Source organism: Lontra canadensis, unplaced genomic scaffold, assembly GCF_010015895.1.
Source record: "Lontra canadensis isolate GAN:19392208 unplaced genomic scaffold, GSC_riverotter_1.0 scaffold100, whole genome shotgun sequence".
Taxonomy (NCBI): Eukaryota; Metazoa; Chordata; class Mammalia; order Carnivora; family Mustelidae; genus Lontra; species Lontra canadensis.
This window is the reverse complement of record NW_022631094.1, coordinates 3,467,381-3,493,711: the sequence shown is the minus strand read 5'-3', so window position 1 is coordinate 3,493,711 and position 26,331 is coordinate 3,467,381. Positions and strand designations below refer to the sequence as shown.

General features: G+C 36.4%; 1 protein-coding gene across 1 annotated transcript in view; it reads right to left on the bottom strand.

Annotated features, from left to right (window-relative positions):
* LOC116855275 (coiled-coil domain-containing protein 7-like) overlaps window positions 1-26,331 on the bottom strand; it is a 136,462-nt gene that overhangs the window by 469 nt on the left and 109,662 nt on the right. The window contains exons 16-17 of the mRNA XM_032837881.1: window positions 20,271-20,336; window positions 9,461-9,679 (exon numbers count right to left, since the gene is read on the bottom strand). Coding sequence (XP_032693772.1) covers window positions 9,461-9,679; window positions 20,271-20,336 — 285 coding nt within the window. The remainder of the gene's footprint in view (window positions 1-9,460; window positions 9,680-20,270; window positions 20,337-26,331) is intronic.

Below are 26,331 nucleotides of genomic sequence, written 5' to 3'. Positions count from 1 at the left end.
ATACTTACTGAGGTGTGTGATCAAAAATATAAGAAACCAATGACCTCAAGAGTGTGATTTTATTAATAACTTATCCCTTGGGAAGATAACATGTTTTTCTATAGCATAATGGGGATTCTAGATTTTATCCCAGGCCTGAATTTTACCTAACTCAGTTTCTTTCATACAGAGATTAGCTAGCTTTATCCTTACTCACCTGTGTCAAAGATTTCCGATGTTCAACAAACTAATTTTCTTTTCTTAAGGCACATTACTGGGCTATATGTCTAAGCCCCTCCTACAGTTAAATGTGATAAATTAATTATGAGAGAAAGTGGTGTGTACCACACTTCCAGCCTGGTCGGTGAAAACTGACTCACATTTGGTTTTCTATCTTCTTCTCTAGTAGCTGGATTTCTATGCCCAGTGTGGCCCAGAAAGTCAATGTCAGATGGCAAGAACTCCATATACCAGGATACCTGAATGACCGTGTAGAGCAGGACTCCCTAACACAAACACAGACCCTGAACTTCCTGGAAATATTTACATGAGGAAATAATTTTCTACTGTATGTGAGCCGTTACACATTCTGGGCCTATATGTGACAAGAGTTAGCCTATATGTTAAGTAATATAACACCACGGGTTTTCATATGGGCTATGTAGATAACTAGACATAACTCAAGGAAGATAAAACCTAACATTCACATAGTGCTTCATGATATTCAAAAGCATTTGATAAACATTATCTCATTTTACTCTACCATGTTTATAAAGTATTATCAACCTCCTATAACTAAGGGTTTAACTCCTGACACATAGAAATGATAATAGGTCTTACCCTAACCTCTAATTTTAAAAAAACTCCTATTCCAATAAGCAACTTTTAAAACAGATACAAAAACAAAGAAGAACTACTTCTCACATATGTCATTAAGAGACACATATGACAGATGTTTTGTGTAATGTAACCTAATGTCCAGTAGTAGGACTTCTAAATATTTTTCTTTTGCTCTTTTTAAATTTTAAGTTTGGATCACCAGTAGCACAGGGTGATAGCCTGGTTTCCCTATGAAGCCAGGCCCAAGAGCACTGGGAGCATACCACCTCATTTGAGAAAACCCTCTCTTGATATTAGAAATATCACAACTCCACAGCCAAACGAGGCATTGTAATGCCTAAGACAGCTATATCAGAAAAAAAAAAAAAAAAAAGAAATGTATTTATAGTTATAATATATAGGTAAGACCTTATGAATTATAGGATCAATACAAAGCAGTTCTTTTCTTTCTGACCACTGAAGACCAAACTGCTTAACTTAGCATTCAATTTAATGGTTTTCACAATCAATCTACTTGAAGGTAGTCTCTAAAATAGCTTCCAGTGATCCCTGTTTCATGGCATTCGTGCCTGTTGTATTTCCCTCTGCTGTGTTTGGGCTGGCCCTGGTGACTACTTCCACTTCTAATGAAATGGCAAAAGTGAAAGGATATCACTTCTGAGAGTAGATTCTAGCTTCTTCCCTCCCTCCCTGCTGCTTTCCCTCCTTTTCTCCCTGTTTCTGCCCTTGCTTCCATGTTGTAAGTGGCTTTATGGAAAGGCCTCCCTGGCAAGGAACTGATGTCTCCAAGCAATATCCAGCAAATATCCGAGGCCCAACAAGAGTTATATGAGTATATACTGAGCCCAGAAGTATATCCTCCTCCAGTAAGGTGTTGAGACAAATGCAGCCAAGGCCAACATTGACACTGAAAATCTGATTTTATGACTTCAACTACTGCCCAACTCTTGTTTTTCTTTAACAATTATAGTTCTGTGACTCAGATAAGATTAGATTCTTCACCAGACTCCAGAACACCCACCCAGGACCTCAATTTTTGCACATTTTTTAAGCCTTTGTTTTCACTCTTGGCTGATTGATTGAGAATTCATTGGTGAGTTCAACTCCTAAACCACTGTTCCATGCAAATGTCCACTGAAGCTAGTAGGGACAGATTTTTATTCTTAAGATTCTGAGTATACTCCAGAATCTGGTTAGAGTCTCAGATAAACGGAGGCTGGATTAGATTTCCAGGCTTTTCTATTTGTAAGAGGCTAATCTCTAAAGAACATAAGCTATGCTTGAGTCCTAGGTTTTCTGTTTAAGTATAAAGGTACCATTAGTTAAGAACATGGGAGCTTCTCAATTGACTAAAAACCTTTGAAACCTCTCTCTTCCCATTACTAATGCTTCTCCTTCCTCTTTTTATCACCTTCAATCTCTAGTAAGGTTCTCTTGAATCCTTTGGTATGTCCCTCCTTAACCACTAACCTCCCTCATCCTTCTGCCTACCCTGCCAGACTTTCCCTTTCCCACTTGAGCCCCTCAGTTCCCTATAATCACTTAAACATTAAACCCCCATACTCCCTATGAAGAGACCTCAAGAGACTCAGAGCCCCAAAAGCAACCATTTCAGACTGAAATGAAAGATGTTATTTGGAAAAAAAAAAAAAAATCTTTTTTTTTTTTTAATTAGCATTCTGTTCACTTGATGAGGCAGATAACCACTAGACATCTTCTTGGTCACTCACCTAAAACTTAGTCCACACCTCCATGAGATTACATATCAAGGGGCGCCTGGGTGGCTCAGTGGATTAAGCCTCTGCCTTCGACTAATGTCATGATCTCAGGGTCCTGGGTCCCACACTGGGCTCTGTGCTCAGCAGGGAGCCTGCTTCCCCCTCCCCCTTCTGCCTCTCTGCCTACTTGTGATCTCTCTTTTTCTGTAAAATAAATAAATAAAATCTTTAAAAATAGAAAAAAAATCAAAGCAAAAAAGAAGCAATCTGCCTAAAAAACAATAATCCGTGTTGTATCAAAATAATTTCCTGTACTTCATATTGTCCTTATCAAGTATTGAATTACTTAAGAAAATCAAATCTCAATATTGAAAAGCTAAGGGTTTTTTTTTTTAACAATCATGTAACCTTCTATATTTACCTTTGAAATATTTTATTGTTACATTTGTTAAATAACTAAATAAACTGTGATCCTATTTTGATTCTTTTCTGAAAGTGTTTATAATCAGCCACAGGTGAGAATGCACCATGATGGTACCACTTGAGTGACTTTGAGACCATGCTACTGGACTAATAAGAATTTCAGTAACTAATAAAGAAACTAACAGATTCATAAAACTCCTAACACAAGATCAAGTACAACAAGAACTGAACTAATTAGAAAGGACTAAATAAACTGATGAGGATGATTAATTTTTTCAATGACCCTCTGAAACATAGCTGCTTCCTGATTTTTTTTTCAGATTTAAGGAAATATTATTCTCTATTGTCTTAAGCTATCTATAACTTGTAGCAATTTGATAAAGTATACTTTGGGAACAAAATTAAATTACTTTTTCTCTCTAATCTGAACCCTCTAAATTTGGAAACTCTTTTTAGTATTCTTATTTCCATGGCAATATAGTTATTTGCATAAATAAAATAAGAATCTGTTCTCTTTGAAACAGAACACAATTGGAAACATTGGTTATATTACCAAGAATTTGACTGGAGGGTCACACTTGAGAATGATGTATAAAATCAGATATGGCCAGGCTGCCTTAAGGAACTAAGGTTGATTTTATGGAGCCAATAAAGCCTCCTTCAAAAATCTGCCCAGTATCTTTCTTATATTGTTTCTGACCATACAGATGAGCAAGGAAAGCCACTTCCTGGCAGGCTCAGGAATCTCAGAATATCAAGATACCTAGAAAAGAGGAATTCATCCAAGTCTATAGATACTGCCTCGGAAGCCTGATTGAGAATCCTTGGCTTGGCTTCCTAGCCTCAAGAGGTTTCTAAAAGTCCAACCTGCAATTTCTTATGAAAAATTCCAGCAAAGCAAACACAAATGACCTATGTGGTCAGTTACTATTCTTGCTGCACTTGTATAAATGATCAAGTCAATTTTAATGAGATGATTTATATTGCAAATGAATCTTTCTTACTTTATCTTTGCTAGAACTGGTAGGGATCACAGATAAATTATGTTTAAATGAAAAACATACCATTGTGGGTGTTTAATTTTAGTCCTATTGTTTTTAAGTCTTTATTATCCACCTATGAACTACACTAAATCCAGAACTCTAGTTTCCTCTACCTGGCTACAACTTTTCAAGTTAATGTTTCAATTTTTCTGCCTTTTGACTTGAAATCACTGAGAACAAGAACTGCCCTTTCCCTGAAGATCTCCAAGCTGAAGATGGAAGACTTGACACAAACTTCAAGAAAATCACCATGACAGATTCATGACAGATCATGAATGGGCAGCCGTATTGCCTGCTGATGTGTGGGCCTCTTAGAAAGTTCACTGGAATACCCAATGCCATCTCCACAGATATTCAAATCACACCAAGAAATCCACTGCAGGATTATATTGCTGTCCTCACTCCATCACCTAACCCAATATCTAGAAATCTTCTTGACTGGCCTCCCTCTAGATTCAGAAACTGAGTTTTTAACTATTAATCTTTGTTTTTGCTTTCATAGAAACTTTTGCCATTACTTGCTTGACTTCTAGCACCACCAAGCAAATAGCCTCTACCACCAACTCTCAACAGATGATTCAGCTAGTCCATAATGAACAAAAAGTGACCAAATAAGAAATGGACTTATTTGTTCAAAAGAAAGAACATCACTTCTTTCTTTGAACATGATAGGGGGTTGATAAAGATTCTTTGCTTGACCAAACTTTTAGGTTCTTGAAACTTCTCCTAAGTCCATCTGGGCACTTCCTTTTAAAATCCAGGTTTAGTAAGAGCCCTGATAAGTCAATTTAGCAACAGTGCCCCATTCTCCATGATTGATCTTCCTTCCCCCAGGTGATAGCTGATCACCCTTTAAAAAAAAAAAAGATTTTATTTATTTATTTGACACAGAGAGAGAGAGAGAGAGAGAGAGCACAGCAGAAGGAGTGGGAGAGGGAGAGGCAGGCTCCTACTGAGCAGGGAGCCTGACACAGGGCTAAATCCTAGGATCCTGGGATCATGACCTAAGCCAAAGACATTCACTTAACTGAGCCACACAGGTACCCCTATAGATGCTCACTCTTGCCTATCATCGGCAAAGATCCTATTAGGGCAGTTCAGCAAGAATCTCCCTTTCACCCCCAATGTTGCCTCTTAGTAATTTTTCATTGACCATCAACCTACTCTTTGGCTATAAATTTCTACTTCCCCATGGTGTATTAGGAATTGAACACAGTTTTATACTGAGGTCTCTTTTTTCCTACTGCAATGGATTTAAATAAAAACTGTTTTTACACTTGACTTCCCAGCTCTGACTTTTCTTTGATAACTGTTTGATTGCAACTTTGTGAAAGACCATGAACTAGAGGACCTAGCTAAGCCTTCTTTTTGGATTTCTGACTCACAGATACTGTGAAATAATACATGTTTGTTGTCTAAGCCCCTAAGTTTTGGAGTAATTTATTACATACCAAAAGATAAAGCAGGGGCACCTGGGTGGCTCAGTGGTTTAAAGCCTCTGCCTTCAGCTCAGGTCATGGTCCTAGGGTCCTGGGATCGAGCCCCACATCGGACTCTCTGTTCACCAGGGAGCCTGCTTCCCTTCCTCTCTCTCTGACTGCCTCTCTGCCTGCCTGTGATCTCTGTCTGTCAAATAAATAAATAAAACCTTAAAAAAAAAAAACAAAGATAACAGCACTTTTTGTTCTTCATTCATTTTTTAACCAGATGAATTTTAAGAAACAAGAGAGGGAGAAAAGTGTTGAAAGCAAAGAGAACAAATTATGCAAAATCATGAAGGTGACAGAAAACAGTGTGTTTCATGAACTTGAAGAAGTTCAGCGTAGCTAAAGCATAAATATATGTTTGTGTGTGTGTGCACACACTTGCGCTTACAAAGTCATGTGTGATGAATGGGTAGGGGGGAAGGCTAATTAAAAATGAAGCTGGCATCTCAAGAAAGGACCAGACCTGACACAACCTTAACCCATTATTAGGAATTTGTACTTCAACCAAAGAATAATGGGAACCATTAAAGATTTTAGGGCAAGAAGGTTAACATGAACAGATTTCAATATGAAAGATGACTAGACATCAACATGGAGACTGGATTAAAGACAGAAAATTCTGGACAAAAGGACAGCATTTAGAATCCTGGTGGCATCTGGGACCAGTGAAACTGAAAAAAATGGGCAAAATTTTATGGCTAATAATTGGATTGAGAAAAAAAACAAAAGAGACAAAAGTGATTCCCAAGATTTTAGTTTCACCAATCAGGTATATGAGGATGCCAGGAAATTGTGACTACTAGAAGAAGCAGTCTAAAAAGAAAGCAATTAGTTCATTTTAGGACATGATGAATTATAGATGCTGTGGACCATTCTAGTAGGTAAATTCAGTTGTTTGAAAGATAATAGGTCTGTAAATCAGGTGATATCTGGGTTAGAGATATAAGATTTATTTGGCACTGAAAGCCATAAAGGTACATAAGCATGCTCCGAAAGAGAAAACTCAGAGAAACACCAACAGTTAAAGAATGGACAGCACAAGAGAAGACCAAAACACAGTACCAGAAAAATATATAGGGAACAAAATAATTATTCTGTCTCTAAATCAAAATGCAGACTACATTAAAAAGAAATAAATGGTCAGGGGGAGCCTGGGAGGCTCAGTGGGTTAAGCCTCTGCCTTTGGCTCATGTCATGATCCCAGGGTTCTGGGATCAAGCTCCACATCAGGCTCCTTGCTCAGCAAAGAACTTGCTTCTCCCTCTCCCTTTGCCTGCCACTCCCCCTGTTTGTGCTTGCTCTTCAAATAAGTAAATAAACAAATAAAGAAAAGAAAAAGAAAAAAGAAAGGAAAAAGCAATAGAAAAGAAAAGAAAAAAGAAAAGAAAAGAAAAGTAAAGTAAAGAAAAGAAAAGAAAAGAAAAAAAGAAATGGTTTGCGGTGTCTGGGTGGCTCAGTCAGTTAAGCATCTGCCTTCTGAACAGGTGATGATCCCGGGGTCCTGGGATTCAGTCCCACATTAGGCTCCCTGCTCAGTGAGGAGTCTGCTTCTCCTTCTCCATCTGCCCCTTCCCCTGCTTCTGCTCTCTTTCTCTTTCTCTCTCTCTCTCTCTCAAATAAATAAATAAATTCTTAAAAAAAAAATCATCAAACATGATCAAATACTACTAAGAGGATAAGTGGGATAAGAGTATAAAGCATCCTTCAGAATAAGATCAAGTAGATTTGTTGTGACCTTGGCAAAAACAGTTTTAATATAATGGTTGGGGAAAAAAGATTACAGTTAAATGAAGAATTATAATAAGAACATGGAGACAGTGAGTATGAACAACTTCTAGTCCATCAAAGACTTCAGTAATGATTTCTGTTTCATTATCGCCAGAGCAGGCCAATCTAAATAAATGATATTATATAGCCCATCCATGCAAAGCACCTAGTATTTAATAAGGATTGTTAAACTGAATAAATAAGAAGAGAGATGTGTGTTAATCCATTTATAAAACCACTAAAACCAAAAATCACTTGCCCAGGTTGAAGATGACAAAGTTACCTGGTAAAATGCTTTGGGTAATGAAGTTGCTCTTTCAAATTCATCTTACTCTTTATTTATTTTTTTAAAGATTATTTATTTATTTATTTATTTGGCAGAGAGAGAGAGATCACAAGGAGGCAGAGAGGCAGGCAGAAGGAAAGGGGGAAGCAGGCTCCCCACTGTGCAGAGCGCCCGATATGGGACTCGACCCCAGGATCCCAAGATCATGACCCAAGCTAAAGGCAGAGGCGTAACCCACTGAGCCATCCAGGCACCCCCAAATTCATCTTACTTTTTAACTTAATGTTTTCTATTTAACTTGTCATATATAACAGCCTCATTTTGGATTTAGGGGAAAAATCCTGGGAAACAAAAAACACTAAGCCTATTAACAAAGTTAGGTTTCAAATGCAGCCACACAGAAAAGCAAGGAAGATATCCTGACATGATTTTGAAGCCAGAAAGACCTCAGTCTGAAGTCTAATTCAACATTACTATGATGTTGCATAGTTAATTTTTTAGGCTCCAGTTTCATCTTCAGAAATCGTGGTGCTGATAGCTATCTTACTTATTTCTTACTGTGTAAATGATTAGCACCTATTACTTGTTGTGTATATGACTAGCACATATACATAAAATCACCAGCATATTTTATAATGATAGAGGATATAAAGTGACCAGCACATTTTAAATTGTGCTGCCACACGTTATCTTTGCCTTAAGCTAGTTCACAGAAACCTACATTTCCTAAAACTTTGCTTTTGTATTCAATCTAGCACAAAAAACAAAAAGACCCTTATAATAACCTTAATAATTTCCTTTTCACCAAGAGCAATTTTTTCATTTTTTATCTTTTCAAGAAGAAACTGACACAATTTGCAATTAAAATTATATATAATGGGTTAAATATGTGTTGGGGATTAAGGAGCGTGCTTGTGATGAGCACCAGGTGTTACATGTAAGAGTTGAATCACTAAATTGTATGCCTGAAATCAACATTACACTGTATGTTAACTGGAATTTAAATAAAAACAAAAAATTATATTAAAAAAACAGATTAAAATAAGGAAAAAATTACTGGGTAGTGAGTCTCCTTTAAAAAGTTAGGGTACTGGCTTTTAATTTTACTTTATTATTATTTTCCTATATGCTAGTTTACTATGCTATCTCTACTACAAACTCTTATCCTGAAAACAAGAAGGAAGGATACTAAAGAATATAAAATACTTTTAAAGAAATAAGAGACCTGATAAGAGCTATCTTGCTAGAACAAGGACAAGCAAAATAATATTCGCAACTATTTTGCGTTACTTCTTGAACTCTTCCCATTACTTGTCAATAAAGTTGCTTATGTATACACTGTTATTTTCTTCTAAGGCACAGATTAATAAATCTGAAAGTTGAAGAAAGAGCTTCTGAACCCACTGCATAACACAAACAAAAACACATTTTTTCAAGAATTTTTCCTCACATATAATAGCTACCCTTGTAGTGAGCAAAGCATAACATACATACTTAACAGATCTCTATGTTGTACACGAGAAACTAATACATTGTGTGTCAACCGCACTAAGTAAAAAAATAAATTTGAAAATGTTTTCCCATGGTTTTGCATTTATATTTAATTTTGTTAATTTATAGCAAAATATCTTTGGTCTAGGAACTCCTATTTTTTCTAGCTCTCAAATCTCAGGTGTTTATATCATCATTCAAAACCAATACATATCTAATTTATAAATTTGTATTGAAGAAAATGAATTGCTATAACTAAAGTTACCTTTAGTAAGGCAAAAGGTCTAAGCAAAGAAACAGGGCATAGAAATTTTTTTAAAATAATATATACAAATGAAGTAAACAACAATATAAAAGATAATCTTACAGCAAAGATCACTGTTTTTCTGTCCTCTACTGTTTTCTCTATTTCAGTAATTTCCTTACCTGTAGATGTTCTTGGAGTTTAGAACTCGTCTTTTGTCCACCTGAATCTGTAACTACTGATTTCTTTGTTCCTCTCTCCAATGGCATGTCTTTGGAATCTTCAACTTTTATTTTACTAATACCCATTTCCATTTTTGTCTTGGTCTTCCCTTCACTTTTAAGTGATTCTTTCCCTTGATTTAGGAAATAGTCAAGTTGATGCTTAGCTCTTTCAGCTTCCTATTTTTAAAAAAGTAATGATTTATCAAGATTTATGTGTGACTTTTTTGTCAATATTACAACTTTCAAGAACAAGAATATGTTCATGTCCACATTACTTCTCAACTTTATTTTGACTAAATTGGAGGAAGCTAAATTAAACCACTGATATAATCCAAAGTTTAATCCATAGATTAAAATTAAAAACAGTGAAGAAATGCTTTTCACTTTGAGGGCTATTTTTATATCCCAGGAATATCCCCTATTATTTTTTTAAAACTCTAATTATTATAGAGGCATAATAAAAGTGAATAAAAGATATACATCAGAAAAGGGGACAGAATGCAACCAGGGTAAATAATATGTATAATATCAAATAATAAAAGAAAATGTGGAAAATAATTTATTTCTCCAGAACATAAGGTCTTTAAATGCCACTTTTAATATTTTTTTATTTAGATCAACAAAAATAAAGTTCACAAATAATCTCACCACAAACAGAAAACTCACTGTTAACATTTGATATATATCCTTTCTCATTATTTCTAAATATAATCAGTGCATATATGTATTTTTAAAATTTTTATCTCTACTATCCTACTATACATACATGATATGCTTTTTATTAAATAAAGTCATAGATATGTTCCAATAACAATAAATGTACATCTAAATCTGAATAGCTAATAGAAGTACATTTAATAGTATACTTTTATTTTGCAAATTTCCTACTAGGGACATATTGGTAATTTTAAAATATTGGTATTAAAATCTTTTATATTATACATACCTGTACAAAATCTCTGTACATTCTTTTCTTCTTTATGATAAACTTTAGTAACTGCAATGATTCACTGAAAAGCCTATGTTGTCCCAAAACTTTTGTTATATATTTTCTAGATTAGTATTAATTCATGGTAATAGAATTATATAAAAGATTACTTATTTCAGCATTTAGCCACAAATATTAGATATTTCTGTTCCAAAAATTTTTACTGAAATGGCAGGTAAAAAAAAAATCTATTGCACTGTTATTTTAAAGTTGCATTTATCTGATAACTAGTGAGGCTGAATATATTCATGTGCATTTATTGCCCTTATGTGTTTCTAAGTTATGACCTGCCTGTTTGTATCTATTTGGGGGAATATTTGGTGGAAGGGCATTCATATTTCTTATAGATTTGTAGAAGATCTTCATATAAAACATTCTGTTAAGAATTTGCATTTATCTTTATATCTCACAAATCTTTTATCATACAAAAGTTTTAAATTAATAATAGCCAAATATATTGCAATATTCCTTTGCAGTATGATGCTTAGAAAATCTTGCTCTAGCCAAGACCATGACTGTTACCCAGAGTTTCTTCTATAACATTTTCATACTCCATTTATTAATTTTGGATCTTAAATCATTCTGCAACTTATTTTGATATATGTCACAAACTACTGCATGAGAACTACTTATTCATAGCAGTTTATTTTTTGTGACTGTTTGTCTTTCTATAAAAAAGTTTCAACAACTAAAACTGTAATATACTAAATTATTACATTCCTTTGAATCTGTCTCGGATTTTTTATTCAGCACTAAGTCCAGAACCACATTCCTTTAGTTATTATAGTGTAACATTACACATTATCTTTGAACCACCAAATCCTTATCATTCTTTTGTATTGTAACCAGGTTCTTATCTCAATTTATCTTTTGTCTTCCTGATAATTCTGTCAAACTCAAAAATAATTCTGTTTATATCTAGAAATAAACTCCTTTAAATCTATATATCAATTTGGAAGATACTGAAAACTGAAATATTTATAATACTGAACCTTCAAAACCAAAAATATAAATTTCTATTTCTTCACTATTCATCTATATCCCTCAGTAAACTATGTTTTTCTTCATTAAAAGTATTTTTTGTTAAATATGCTACTCTAGCATTATAAATAGAATCATCCCTACACACAAAAAATGTTCAATATTGCTTGACATCAGGGAAAAACAAATCAAAACCACAAAGAGATACCACCTCACACCAGGCAGAATTGTTAAAATTAACAAGTCAGGAAACAAGAAATGTTAGCAAGGATACAGAGAAAGGGGAAATGTCTTACACTGTTAGTGGGAATGCAAGGTTGTGCAGCCTCTCTGGAAAACAGTATGGAGTTTCCTCAAAAAGTTAAAAAAAAAAAAAAAAAGAGCTACTCTAAAACCCAGCAATTGCACTACTAGGTATTTACCCAAAGGATACAAATTTAGTGACCCGAAGGGGCACCTGCACCCCAATGTTTATAGCATCAATGTCCACAACCCAAACTATGAAAAGAACCCAGATGTCCATTGACAGATGAGTGGGTAAGAATATGTAGTAAATATAGACAACGGAATATTGCCTAGCCATCAAAAAGGATGAAATCATACCATTTACAATGACATGGGTGGAACTGGGCGGTATTATGCTAAGTGAAATAAGTCAATCAGAGAAAGGCAATTATCATATGGTTTTACTCATATATCATAGAGGAAGGGAGGGAAAAATAAAATAAAATAAAATAAAGAGACAAACCATAAGAGACTATGGGAAAAAACTGATGGTTGTTGGAAAGGAGGTGGGTGGGGAGATGGGGTAAATGGGTGATAGGCATTAATGACGGCACTTGATGTAATGAGCACTGGGTGTTATACGCAACAGATGAATAATTAAACTCTACATTAATTAAATAATTAAACTCTATATCTGAAACTAATGGTATACTATATATTAACTAAATGAATTTAAATAAAATAAGTAAAATAAATAAATAAATAAATAAATAAATAAATAGAATCATCTCCATTATGGTTTCTAAATGGTTGTTTTTGGATAAAAAGGAAACCTATTGCTTTTTTTTTTCCTTTTCCTTTCTTTAAATTTTAACTCCAGTGTAGTTAATATACACTGTTACAAAATGTTGATATACCATATATTACTCAGTGCCCATCAAGATAAGTGCATTCTTTTCTTAAATTTTAATTTGCATTTTTTTACATTATGTTAGTCACCATACAGCACATCATTATTTTCTGATGTAGTGTTTTATGATTCATGTTTGCCTATAACACCCTGTGCTCCATGCAATCCATGCCCTCCATTAAGGAGGCTCATCAGGCTTACCCCACCCGCCTCCCCTCTAAAACCCTCAGTTTGTTTCCCAGAGTCCATAATCTCTCATGGTTCATCTCCTACTCTGATTTCTCCCCCTTCATTTTTCCCTTCCTTCTCCTAATGCCCTCCATGCTATTCCTTATGTTTCACAAATAAGTGAAATCATACGATAATTTACTTTCTCGGTTTAACTTATTTCACTTAGCATAATCTCCTCCAGTCCCATCCATGTTGATGCAAACTTGGGTATTCATTCTTTTTGATGGCTGAGTAATACTCCACTGTGTATATGGATCACATCTTCTTTATCCATTTGTCTGCTGAAGGGCATCTCAGTTCTTTCCATAGTTTGGCTATTGTGGGTATTGCTGCTATGAACATTGGGATACATGTGGCCCATCTTAAGATAAGTGTACTATTAATCCCCTTCAACCATTTCACCCATCTTCCCACCCACCTCACCTCTGGTAACCAACTGTTTGCTCTCTAAAGGTAAGAGTCTGTTTCTTGGTTTGTCTCTCTCTCTTTCTCTTTTTTCTTTTTTTAAAGATTGATTTGAGAGAGAGAGCACAAGTGGAGGGAAGAGGCAGAGGGAGAGGGAGAGGCAGGCTCCCCACTGAGTAGAGCCTGACATGGGTCTGAACACAGGGTCCTGGGATGAAGACCTGAGCTGAAGGCTCCTACTTAACTGACTGAGCCACCCAGATGTCCCTGTTCGTTTTGTTTCTTAAATTCCACATGTGAGTGAAATCATACAGTAACTGTCTCTGCCTGCCTTATTTTGCTTAGCATTAGAGTCTCTATATCCATCCACATTGTTGTAAATGGAAAGATTTTGTTCTTTTTTATGGCTGAATAATATATTATATATATATTTATATATAACATATATGTAACATATATTATGTAATATATACATATATATGTAAAATACATATATACATAACATGTATTATATAATATACATACATATATATGTAACACATATGAATATATAACACATATGTATATATATTATATATAATCTATGTTATATAATATATGTATATATCATATATATTATATATATTATATATAGATAGATATATCTATTTGTAGATATATCTCTCTATATATATAACATCTTCTTTATCAATGGACATTTGGGATGCTTCCATAGTTTGGCTATTATAAATAATGCTACAATAAACATAGAGGTTCTCATATCCCTTTAAATTCCTGTTTTTGTATTCTTTGGTTAAAATACCCAGTAGTGTGATTCCTGGATCATACAGTAGTTCTACTTTTTAATATTTTGAGGAACAGCAATACTGTCTTCCACAGTGGCTGCACCAGTTTGCATTCCCATCAACAGTGAGGGCACCAGGGTTCCATTTTCTACACATCTTCACCAATATTTGATGTATCTTGAGGTTTTGATATTAGCCATTCTGACAGGGGTGAGGTGATATCTCATTGTGATTCTGATTTGCATTTCCCTGATGATGGGTAATGTTGAATATGTTCTAATGTGTCTGTTGGCAATCTACATGTCTTCTATAGAGAAATGACTGTACATGTCTCCTGCCCATTTTAATTTTTTTTATTTAACCTCAATTAGCCAAGGTATAGTACATCATTAGTTTTTGATATAATGTTCAAAGATTCATTAGTTGAATAAAATACCCAGTACACATGATATCATGAGCCCTCTTTAATTCCCATCAACTGGTTACCCCATCCTCTCCACCCACCTTCCCTCCAGCAACTCTCAGTTTCTGAGAGTCAAGAGTCTCATATGGTTTGTCTCCCTCAATGATTTCTTCCCATTCAGTTTTCCCTCTCTTCCCCTATGGTCCTCTGCACTATTCCTTATGTTCCACATACGAGTGAAACCATATGATAACTGTCTTTCTCTGATTGACTTATTTCACTTAGAATACCCTCCAGTTCCATCCATGTCAATGCAAATGTTATATATTCATCCTTTCTTTTTTTTTTTTTTTTTAAGATTTTTATTTATTTATGAGAGAGAGAGAGAGAGCGAGCACAGGCAGACAGAATGGCAGGCAGAGGCAGAGGGAGAAGCAGGCTCCCTGCAGAGCAAGGATCCCGATGTGGGACTCGATCCCAGGACGCTGGGATCATGACCTGAGCCGAAGGCAGCTGCTTAACCAACTGAGCCACCCAGGCGACCCTATATTCATCCTTTCTGATGGCTGAGTAATATACCATTATATATATGAACCACATCTTCTTTATCCATTGAAGGACATCTCAGCTCCTTCCACAGCTTGGTTATTGTGGACATTGTTGCTACAAACATTGGGGTGCAGGTACCCCCTACAGATCACTATGTTTGTATCCATTGGGTAAACACGTAGTAATGCAATTGCTGGGTCATAGGGTACCTCTATTTTTAATTTCTTGAGGAATCTCCATACTGTTTTCCAAAGTGGCTGTACCACCTTGCATTCTCACTAACAGTGTAAGAGGGTCCCCTTTCTCCACATCCTCATCAACATTTGGTGTTTCCTGTCTTTTAATTTTTGCCATTCTAACTGGGGTGAGGTGGTATCTCATTGTGGTTTTGATTTGTATTCCCTGATGGCCAGTGATGTTGAACATTTTTTCATGTGTCTGTTACCCATTTGTATGTCTTCTTTGGAGAACTGTCTGTTCATGTCTTCTGCCCATTTCTTGACTGGATTATTTGTTTTTTGGGTGTTGAGTTGGGAGTTCTTTATAGATCTTGGATATGAGCCCTTTTAGTTGTAATGTCATTTGCAAATATCTTCTCCCATTCCATGGGTCACCTCTTAGTTTTATTGACTGTTCCTTTGCTGTGCAGAAGCTTTTCATCTTGATGAAGTCCCAAAAGTTCATTTTTCCTTTTGTTTTCCTTGCCTTTAGAAATATGTCTTGCAAGAATGTGCTGTGGTCAATGTGGAAGAAGTTAATGCCTATGTTCTCCTCTAGGATTTTGATGGATTCCTGTCTCACATTGAGGTCTTTCATACATTTTGAGTTTATCTTTGTATATGTTGTAAGAGAATGGTCCAGTTTCATTCTTCTGCATGTGGCTGTCTAATTTTCCCAGCACCATTTACTGAAGAAACTGTCTTTTTTTCCATTGGATATTCTTTCCTGCTCTGTTGAAGATTAGTTGACCATAGAGTTGAGAGTTCATTGTCTTGCTGCGTTTAAGATTTATCACTATATTTTGTAAATTTAATTATAATATGTCAGGGATGCCTGGGTGGCTCAGTGGGTTAAGCCGCTGCCTTTGGCTCAGGTCATGATCCTAGGTCCTGGGATCGAGTTCCACATTGGGCTCCTTGCTTGGCGGGGAGCCTGCTTCTCCCTCTGCCTCTGCCTGCCACTCTGCCTGCTTGTGCATACACTCTCTTTCTGACAAATAAATAAATAAAATCTTTAAAAAAAAATATGTCTTGGTATCAGCCTTTTGTTGATTTTGATGGGAATTATCTATGTCCCCTAGATCTGTGTGTCTGTTTTCTTCCCTAGATTATTGAAGTTTTCAGCCATTATATCTTCAAATACATTTTCTGCTCCAGTTTCTCTCAAATTCTTCTGGGACTCCTGTAATACAACTGTTGTAACCTTTGATGGAGTTACTGAGTTCCCCAAGTCTATTCTCATGTTGCATAATTCTCTCTTTTGTTCAGCATTATAGCTTTCCATTATTTTGCCTTCCAGGTCATTAATTTATTCCTCTGCATCTTCCAATCTGCTGTTCATTGCATCAAGGATCTTTCTAACCTTCTTTTTTGTACTTTTCTTCTCTGATTAATACTTTAACTCTTTTATCTCTGTGATAAGGGTCTCACTAATGTGTTCCATTCTTTTCTCAAGCCTAGTGAATAGCCTAGTGACCACTGCTTTATATTCTCCATCAGGCGTGTTATTTATATTTGCTTCACTTAGATGTCTGGCCACAAATTTATCTTCTTTAATTTGGGATAAATTCCTCTGTCTTCTCATTTTTTCTAAGACTCTGCCTTCTTCTGTGTGTTAGAAAAGCCATTTGTGTTTCCCTCTCCTGTCCTAAAAGTAATGGCCTTATGAAGAAGAAGTCATGTACTACCCAGGACCTAGAGCTTCAGGGAATGTCTACAGTGTGTTGCTTGTCTTCTGCTCTTATATTCTGGCTGCTCTATCCTTCAAGTCAGTCATTGCAGAGGATTTCTTTTACTGCTGTTGGCAGTGTTTAGTGCCTGGCCTACATGTGGGGAGTTTTAATTAGGTATATTCTGATATGCTTGTGAAATGAGATCTGTCACCACCTCCATGGGAACTGAGGCCCTGCAAAACTCTCTGCTTGGTAGATGTGATGTGGGCAGGTCTTTGTTCTGGTCTTCTGGGGGATGCACCAACTGCACAGGACTGAGGTAAGCGTTACTGAGAAGGGCAGTTCCACTGGAGTACAGGGGAATGGGGTTTAGTGTAAGCAAGCAAGGCCACCAGTGTCCACACTGCACTACTTCCTGTGGGTGGCTCTGTGTTTTTGCTGAGGGGTGGGGCAGGGAACTGGTGACCAGCTTTGTTCCCAGAGAGGTGTCTCAGTGGGTACTGCCTCTCAGGAACATGCTCTGAGAAAAACAAATAATGTCCCCACTATATGCCCCAAGCACTCTTCAGATCCCTATTTCCATACTGTATGTCCCCAAATTTTTTGCCTGCCTTCCCTCTAAGAGCAACACACTGCCTTCAGGGCTCTATCCTAGCCAAGCCTGTTGACTTTTAAAACTGTAGGCTTGAAGCTGTGCTGGTTGCAAGAACTCATAAAATTCAGCCCATTTTTTCCTCCAAGTCAGTTACTTTGGGGAGACATTCTCCTTGTACATCCCACTACACACTCTTCTCTCCCCTGCCATTCTCGATGACAGTAGCCGCTTTCCCTCTGCCACAGCCAAGATCCGTTTCTCCCCTAAACCACATCTCTGTACTTCCTATCTTCTTTGATGTGGCCTCTTCCCGTAGTTGTCAAGTCTTCAGGTTGGTTTCTGTGGTATTTAAGATGATTTGATAGTTACCTCATTATAATCATGGAATGAGGTGAGTTTAGGGTCCTCATATTCTGCCATCATCTTCTTGTCTTCTCTCCTGCTACTTTAAATTTTTTTTTCTTTATCAGTAAGTTTTTCATTTTGATTACCATGTGTCTTGGTGTGGACCTCACACCAAATCACCTTTGGGTTGATTTTGTTGGGGAACTCTCTGCTTTCTGGATCTGGATATCTGTTTCTTTTCCCAGATTAGGGATGTTTTCAGCTATTATTTCTTCAAATAAATTTTCTGCCCCATTTTGTCTGTCCTTCTGGGATCTCTATACTGTGAATATGATCATGTTTGATGAAGACATAGATTTCCTTAAGTCTTTCTCATTTTGCATATTTTTTTTCTCTCACTGACTTTGCTTGAATACTTTCCATTAGCCTGTCTTCCAGGTTACTAATTTATTCCTCTGCTTCCCCTAGCCTGCTCTTTACTCCATCATGTGTATTTTTAATTTCAATTATCATGTTCTTGGTCTCTGCTTGCTTCTTTTTAATCTTTTTGTTAAGGGTCTCGCTGATATCTTCCACTCTTTCCTCAAGTCCAATAAGTTTTATAATTATTATTTTAAATTCTCTATCAGGTATATCACGTATATCTGTTTAGCTTAGGTCTCTTGATATGATTTTGTCCTATTCTTTAATTTGGAACATGTTCTTCTGTCTCCTCATTTTGCCTAAGTCTCTCTGTTTCTGTGTTTTAGGAAAGCTAGCTACATCTCCTGTTCTTTAAAAAGGCCTTATAAAGAAGAGGTACTGTAGTGCCTCAGTGCAGCAACCCCTGTCCCAAGGAACTGATGCTCACGGGGTGTCTCCTATGGGTGTTGAATATGCCCTGATGTTGTGTCCTAGTCACTTTTTTCTTCAGTCATCTGCAGAGACTCTCTGCCTATTGTTGACAGTATTTGGTCCTTGGCAGTAGTGGAGCACATTTTATACGGTGCACACTAGTCTGCATGTGAAATGAGACCTGTGGCAGTAGACCAGTGCTGCACAGATAAGGCACACAATTTTAACAAGATTGTAGCTTGGGCTTCCATAGGACCTGCCACCACTGCCAGGACCAGGAGCACCAAAATGAGTACACCAAGAGATGAGGTATTAGTGAAGTTTGCATGGGTCTTCTGGGTAAAGGGATCCAAAACAATGGGACTGAGGCAAATGGGAAGTTTGGGTCTACTGAAGGGTGAGAGGGTGGGGCTTAGTGTAAGCAAGTTAGGTACTGAATGTCGGCATCATGCTGGTTCCTACAGATGGCCTTATGTTTATGCTAAAAGGTAAGGAAGGGAGATGGCACCTACTATTTCCTTTGTTCCTGGAGGTATTTCCCTTTGATTCCCACCATTCTGAGAAGGGCTCTGAGATAAGTAAATAATTCTCCCTCCCATATACTCCATGCATTTTTCAAACTGCTGCTACTATGCTATACCTCCACAAACTGTTTGTTGTGCTGTCTCATTAAAGACAGAGCCCAGCTTCCTAATACCCTCTGGCTCTCTCAGAGCCAGCGTGCTAGTTTTTAAAATTCCAGGCTTTAAGTCGTGTTACTATTAAGAACTCACAAATTTTAGAGACTCTTGCTTTCAAAGTCAAATATTACAGAGATTCATCTTCTCCATGTAGGTTCCCCAAAGTAGCAGTCTCTCTTCCCTCTTTTTACCCACAGTGTCCCTTCCTCCGGGGAACAGTCCCACACACATGTTTAGTTCCCCACCATGTCCTCACCCTGCCCTACCCTCTTCAGCGTGGCCTCTTCTCTATGTTTAATTGTGGAGTTTGTTCTGTCAGCCTTTAGGTTGCTTTCCGGATTATTTTACACTGATACAAGTGTCATCTGGCTGTATCTGTAGGATGAGGTGTGCTTAGAGTCCTCCTATTCTGCCATTTTCCCAGTCTCCTTCCATTGCTTTTTTTTTTTAATCTATTTTGTCCTCAGCCACATTTCAGAATTATATCATTAACAAATTTGTGTATCATCTTGCATTTTTTCAAAGGAAAATAAAAATAATTATACTTTTTTCTATCCACTTATGAAAATGTTTGTAGGCTTTTTCATTTCTTTACTCGTTCAACAAGAATTTCATAAAGAGTAGTAAAAACCAACATCCTAGTTTAACTGAGTTGAGCTGGAATGCCTGAATTGTTGTCCACATAACAGTGTCTCAGTTTGAAATAGATTTATTTTATTTGATTAAGGAAGTTTATTTTTCTTTCTAGTTTATTGTTTTGAATAGGAATAAAAATTAAATTTTGTTAATATATTCCTAGTACATAAAATGAATGCACTTTAAATCTGGAATATCAGTATAAGACATAGACCTATTAGTTTTCAAGGTCAAAATTATTCATTTAACAGTTGTTTACAGATATTTCCCTCACTTGTTGACAATTTTAAAAGAACATAATGTAATTTACCTGGAAAGCTTGTTTCAGTTGTTCCTGAAGGAATTTGTTCTCAATTTCCAGAGCATGTGCTACTTTCTATGGTGTAATATAAAGGGGAAATTACATTCATTTTAGTAATTGTTTCTATCAATTTATTGTTACAATTATTATCTTTCTAAAATCCAAATAAAGCCAAGATGATGACTGGAGCATACACATTAACGTGCACATTTCTCAGAAATAATGGTGGATAACTTCTGCAGCTGTCATTTCTTATTGATTTTCTATAGGAAAACTGACTTCAATCTGATAAATTATTACCACAATAAATTAAATATTTCATTTTTTCCCTTTCTCTAGACCTGAAATATTTAAATACAAACATTTCAGATTTTATCAAAAGAAGCAACTCTACTCTTAGCAGAAAATAAACATAGTTCTGACTTTGTGAGAATGAATGGATTCTGTTATACATGAAATGTCTCAGCAACTCTCCATCAGATAAGAGACAGTTTGAGTAATCATATCTAAATTTGCCAGCTCTGTTTCTGGTACAGCAGGGTAAGTTCCTACTGGACAGGCCCAGCCATACACAAAAACTACAAACCCTAAACAAAATACAAATATCAACACTAAATAGCAACCAAGAATAGGTAGATTCTTGAGAGAAAGTGATGCTTGGAAGAAGAGTCCTAGGTAAGATTCTTGTTTCCTGGCTTGTAGTCTGAGGGAAACCCTACCTGAGCTAGACAGAGTATCTAATAGCTGATTTAAAAAAAACAACAACAGCAACAACAACAAAAAAGAGTTTTTACAAACCAGAAGAAAGAAATCAGGGCAATGGCATCCACTGAAAAACTTAGGGGAAGTCACACAAAGAAGACAGAATGACAGAAGGAGACCCAAACTCTGTATAAACCCTTCCCAAATTTCCCCCAAGCCCTGAACCACATATACCTATGGAAGACTCTAAGCAGCCTACCAAAATCTAAAAAAACTGAAATGTAATTTAAGTTGTTGCCTAAACACAGAATTTTCATTTTGCATCCAATAATGTTAAGTATATTAATGCTGAACAAACAAAAATCAGAATAACCATATCAGAAGAATACAGTAGAATCCAGAGTTTGAATAACACGATATTCCCAATATTCAGAACACAATTTATAATTACTTGACATTTAAAGAAACAGCAAAATAAGACTTACTCATAAGATAAAAACAATCTATAGTGATCCCAAGATAGATTCAATTTTAAAGTTAGTGTATACGAATTTTAAAGCAACTATTATAATAATACCCAAAGTAAGGGAAAATATGTTCATAATGACAGAAATAATAAAAATTCCAGCAGATTAGTAGGACTATAAAAAATAGCCAAGGTAGGGTGCCTGGGTGGCTCAGTTGGTTAAGCGACTGCCTTTAGCTCAGGTCATGATCCTGGAGTCCCAGGATCGAGTCCCACATCAGGCTCCCTGCTCAGCAGGGAGTCTGCTTCTCCCTCTGACCCTCTCCCCTCTCATGCTCTCTAAGTAAATAAATAAAATCTTTAAAAAAAATAGCCAATGTAAATTATAGTAGAGAAAAATACAGTATCTGAATTTTAAAAATTTAAAGGATGACCATAGGAGCAAATTGGATAGGACAGTGGAAAGAGTCAGACCATTTGAAGATATATCAGTAGAAAATACTTATCTAAAGACATGAGAACAAGTATTTTAAAAATGAAGAGAGACTGAGGGGCAACTGTGATACTATGAAATATCTAACATGTAATTGCATTCTCACAGGAAAAGGGAGAAAGAAAGTAATAGAAAAAGTGGTTGAAAAAGTAGCTGAAAATTTCTCAAATTTGGTGAAATTTACATACTCGAGATGCTCAGCAGACCCAAGTTGATGTATGTAAAGAAAATCATGCCTACACACCTCACAGCGAAATGTTGAGAACCAAGTAAAAGGAGAAAATCTTTTTTTTAAAGAATTTGTTTATTTATTTGAGAGAGACACAGCAAAAGAGAGAACACAAGCAGGGGGAGTGGGAGAGGGAGAAGCATGCTTCCTGCTGAGCAGGGAGCCTGATGCGGGGCTCGATCCCTGGACCTGGTCTCATGACCTGAACTGAATGCAGATGTTTAATGAATGAGTCACCCAGGTGCTCCTAAAGAGAGAAAGTCTTAAAAGTAGACAAAGAGAATGCCAAATTACACAGCGAGAAATATTGATTTGAATGATTGCTTCTCATCAGAAAAATATGAACTTTAAATGAAAATGGAAAACCATCTTCAAAGTGTAGAGTAAATGTGTCTCTTCTGAAAGTGTTATCTCAAGAAACAAAAGAAAGCTTTAAATCTGTATTTTTGTTCTTATTGAAATTTGAGAGGACACAGCATCAATGAAAAAAGAAAAAGGTAACAATGAGGACAAAAACAAGCCTCCTAGCTACTGTTCAAGGGATCTCTATATAGGACTATAATGTACCAAGGAAACTCACATTCATAAACAGGCACAGAAATATAATAAGCCATCTACTGGGACTAAGTACCTTCAGAGAGGAATAAGAAGTTGAATGAACCATGAAGGTATCCCCACTAAAGCAGATCTAAAGGGACAGACAGAAAATAACTATAAGAGAACAGAACTCAGAAAGCTCTGATGGATGCAATTATAGTCATAAATTAAGATCCACTGAGATTATTTTTTAAACATGGCTTTGAACTTAAAATGTCAAGAGGGAAGACACTATTAGACTTCATGGGAAGATGACAGAGTAGGAGGATCCTAATCTCACCTCATCCCACATAAACTAATAGATAACCCATCAGTGCAAATAACCCAGAAAAATACCTAAAGACAGGCAGAACAAAGTCCACAACTAAGTGAAGAGAAAAGACTACATTGGAGTGTAAAGGAAAGGTGGAGACACTTTAGGGACCTAAGTGGATAATGCACCATCCATGGGAGGGAGGGGTCTGTGGGCACAGAGAGGGGTGAGAAACAGACTATCATAATGGAGATCTTGACAGGGAAGATGAAACCCCATAGCATTTGGCTCTTAAAATCAGAAGGACCAGATTTCATGAGTTCTTATAACCAGTTCTTATAATCATGAGATCTTAAACCCCAGAATTTTCAAAAATCAATGGCTCCACTCTAAAAGAACCTGGAGGCTATTAGGAAGCTGAGTCCCTAGACTTAAAGAGAAAGCACAATTGCTAGGAAGATACAGCTTAGCAGCAGCAGTTTCAAAAATATCTGGGACATACAGGAGGGAGAGTTAGTTAGTAATCCCAGAGTTCACTGAGGAACTTCTACAGTAAAAAAAAGGAGCTAACAGGTGCCATTTCCTTCCCCATCCCACAGCATAATCACGTAGCCACATGAAGGAACCAGCCAGGCACTAGCATTCACTACCTAACTTGCCTACACCATGCCATTCTCCCCTCCAGCTGAGACTGCGGGTCTCACTCCCAAAACTGCAGGTCCCCTCCCCAGAAAACCAGCAGAAATAATGCCAACACTGCATCTCCTGACTTCTTGCAGAGGACAAGTACATATTGTTAAAACTGCAGTGAGCAGCTATGTCTGGCTCATACACACCCCTGTGGGAAGAAGAGAGATGTAGCCTTGTTAAAAGAGGATGCCCCACCCACCACTTTCAAAGGCAAGAGACATAAGTGACTTTCCTAACAGAGAAACAGACACAAGATAGTTGGGCAAAATAAGGAAACAGAGGAATATGTCCCAAATTAAAGAACAAGACAAATCACAGCAAGAGACCTAAATGAAACAGATGTAAGTGTTATGCCTGATAGAGAATTTAAAGTAGTGATTGTAATGATATTCACTAGACTTGAGAAAAGATAGAAGACATCAGTGAGACCCTTAACAAAGACTAAAAAGAAAACAATCTGAGATCAAGAATATGACAGTTGAGGGGTGCCTGCGTGGCTCAGTGGGTTAAACCTCTGCCTTCAGCTCAGGTCATGATCTCAGGATCCTGGGATCAAGCCCCGCATCCAGCTCTCTGCTCAGCAGGGAGACTGCTTTGCCCTCTCTCTTTTGCCTAACTCTTTGCCTACTTGTGATCTTTGTCAAATAAATAAATAAAATTTTTTAAAAAGAATATGACAGTTGAAATAAAAAATACATATTATGGAATAAATAGCAGGCTCGAGGAAGCAGAGGAATAAATTAATAACCTGGAAAACAGACTAATGGAAAGTATGCAGGCAAAGTCAGTGAGAGAAAAAAATACATAAAAAATGAGAAGAGACTTAAGGAACTGAGTAACTTCATCAAGCATAATAATATTCACAGTATAGAGATCCCAGAAGAAGGACAGACAAAAGGGGGCAGAACGTTTATTTGAAGAAATAATAGCTAAAAACATCCCTAACCTGGGAAAGGAAACAGATATCCAGATCCAGAAAGCAGAGATTCCCCCAACAAAATCAATCCAAGGAGGTCCACACCAAGACTTATGCTAATTGAAATGTAGTGATAAAGAGATACTTTTTTAAGCAGAAGAGAAAAAACAGTTACATACAAGGGAAACCCTATAAGGCTATCAGCTGGTTTTTCAGCAGAAACTTTGCAGACTAGAAAGGAGTGGCATGATAAATTCAAAGTGCTGAAAGGGAGAAATCTGCAGCCAAAAATACTCTATTCAGCAAGACTATAATTCAGTATAGAAGAACAGATAAAGGGTTATTCAGACAAATAAAAACTAAAGGAGCTCATGACTACTAAATCATCCCCACAAGAAATATTAGAGGGGACTCAGAGTGGAAAGGAAAGACCGTAAGTGAGAGTATGAAAAGTACAAAACAAACAGAAGTAAAAATAAGTCTATCTGTAAATATCAGTGAAGAGATTCACAAAATAAAAGGATTTATAGGGGTGCCTGGGTGGCTCAGTGGTTTAAGCCTCATGATCAGGTCATGATCTCAGGGTCCTGGCATGGAGTCCTGCATCAGGCTCTCTGCTCGGCAGCGAGCTTGCTTCCTCCTCTCTCTCTCTCTGCCTCTCTGTCTACTTGTGATCTCTCTCTGTCAAATAAATAAATCTTAAAAAAAAAAAAAAAGGATTTATAATATGACACCACATACCTAAAATGGGGAAGAGTGACAGAGTAAGGAATGGGTTCCAATTTAAGTGACCATCAACTTCATACAGATTGTTACATGCAATGTTCTGTACAAACCTAATGGCAACCCCAAACCCAAATCCAGTAATAGATATGAAAAGAATAAAGAAAAAGAAATCTAAGTATATCACTAAAGAAAACCAGCAAATGATTAAGGATAGCTAGAGCTAAAGGGATCAGAGAAAAACTATAGAAACAACGACAAAACATATAACAAAATGGCAATAAATATATATCTATCAATAATTACTTTGAGTGTAAATGGATTAAATGCTATCAAAGAACATAAGGAAACAGAGTGGATATAAAAACAAGACTCATCTATATGCCGTGTACAAGAAACTAACTTCATACCTGAAGAGACCTGTACATTGAAAGTGAGGGAATGGAGAAACATCATGCAAATGGATGTCAAAAGAAAGTGGTAGTAGCAATATTTATGTCAGACAAAATAAACTTTAAAACCAAGACTGTAATGAGAGAAAAAGAAGTACACTATATAATAATAAAAGTGATACAATTATAAATTTTATAAATTATAAATTTTATGCACCCAACATGGGATCACCTAAATACATAAAACTGTTAATAACAAAAATGAAAGAATTAATCCATAGTAAGAAGAGGACTTTAACACCCCACTTACATCAATGGACAGATCACCCAAACAGAAAATCAACAGCAAAACAGTGGTTTTGAATGACAGACTAGACCAGACAGGATTAATAGATGTATTTAGAAAATTCCATTTTAAACAGCAGAATACACATTCTTTCAAGTACACATGGAACATTTTCCAGCACAGACTACATATTAGGCCACAAACAAGTTTCAAGAAATTTGAAAAGATCAAAGTAGTATTCTGCACCTTTTCTGACCACAAAGCTATAAAACTAGAAATCAACAACAAGAAAAATCTGGAAAGACTACTAATATGTGGAGGTT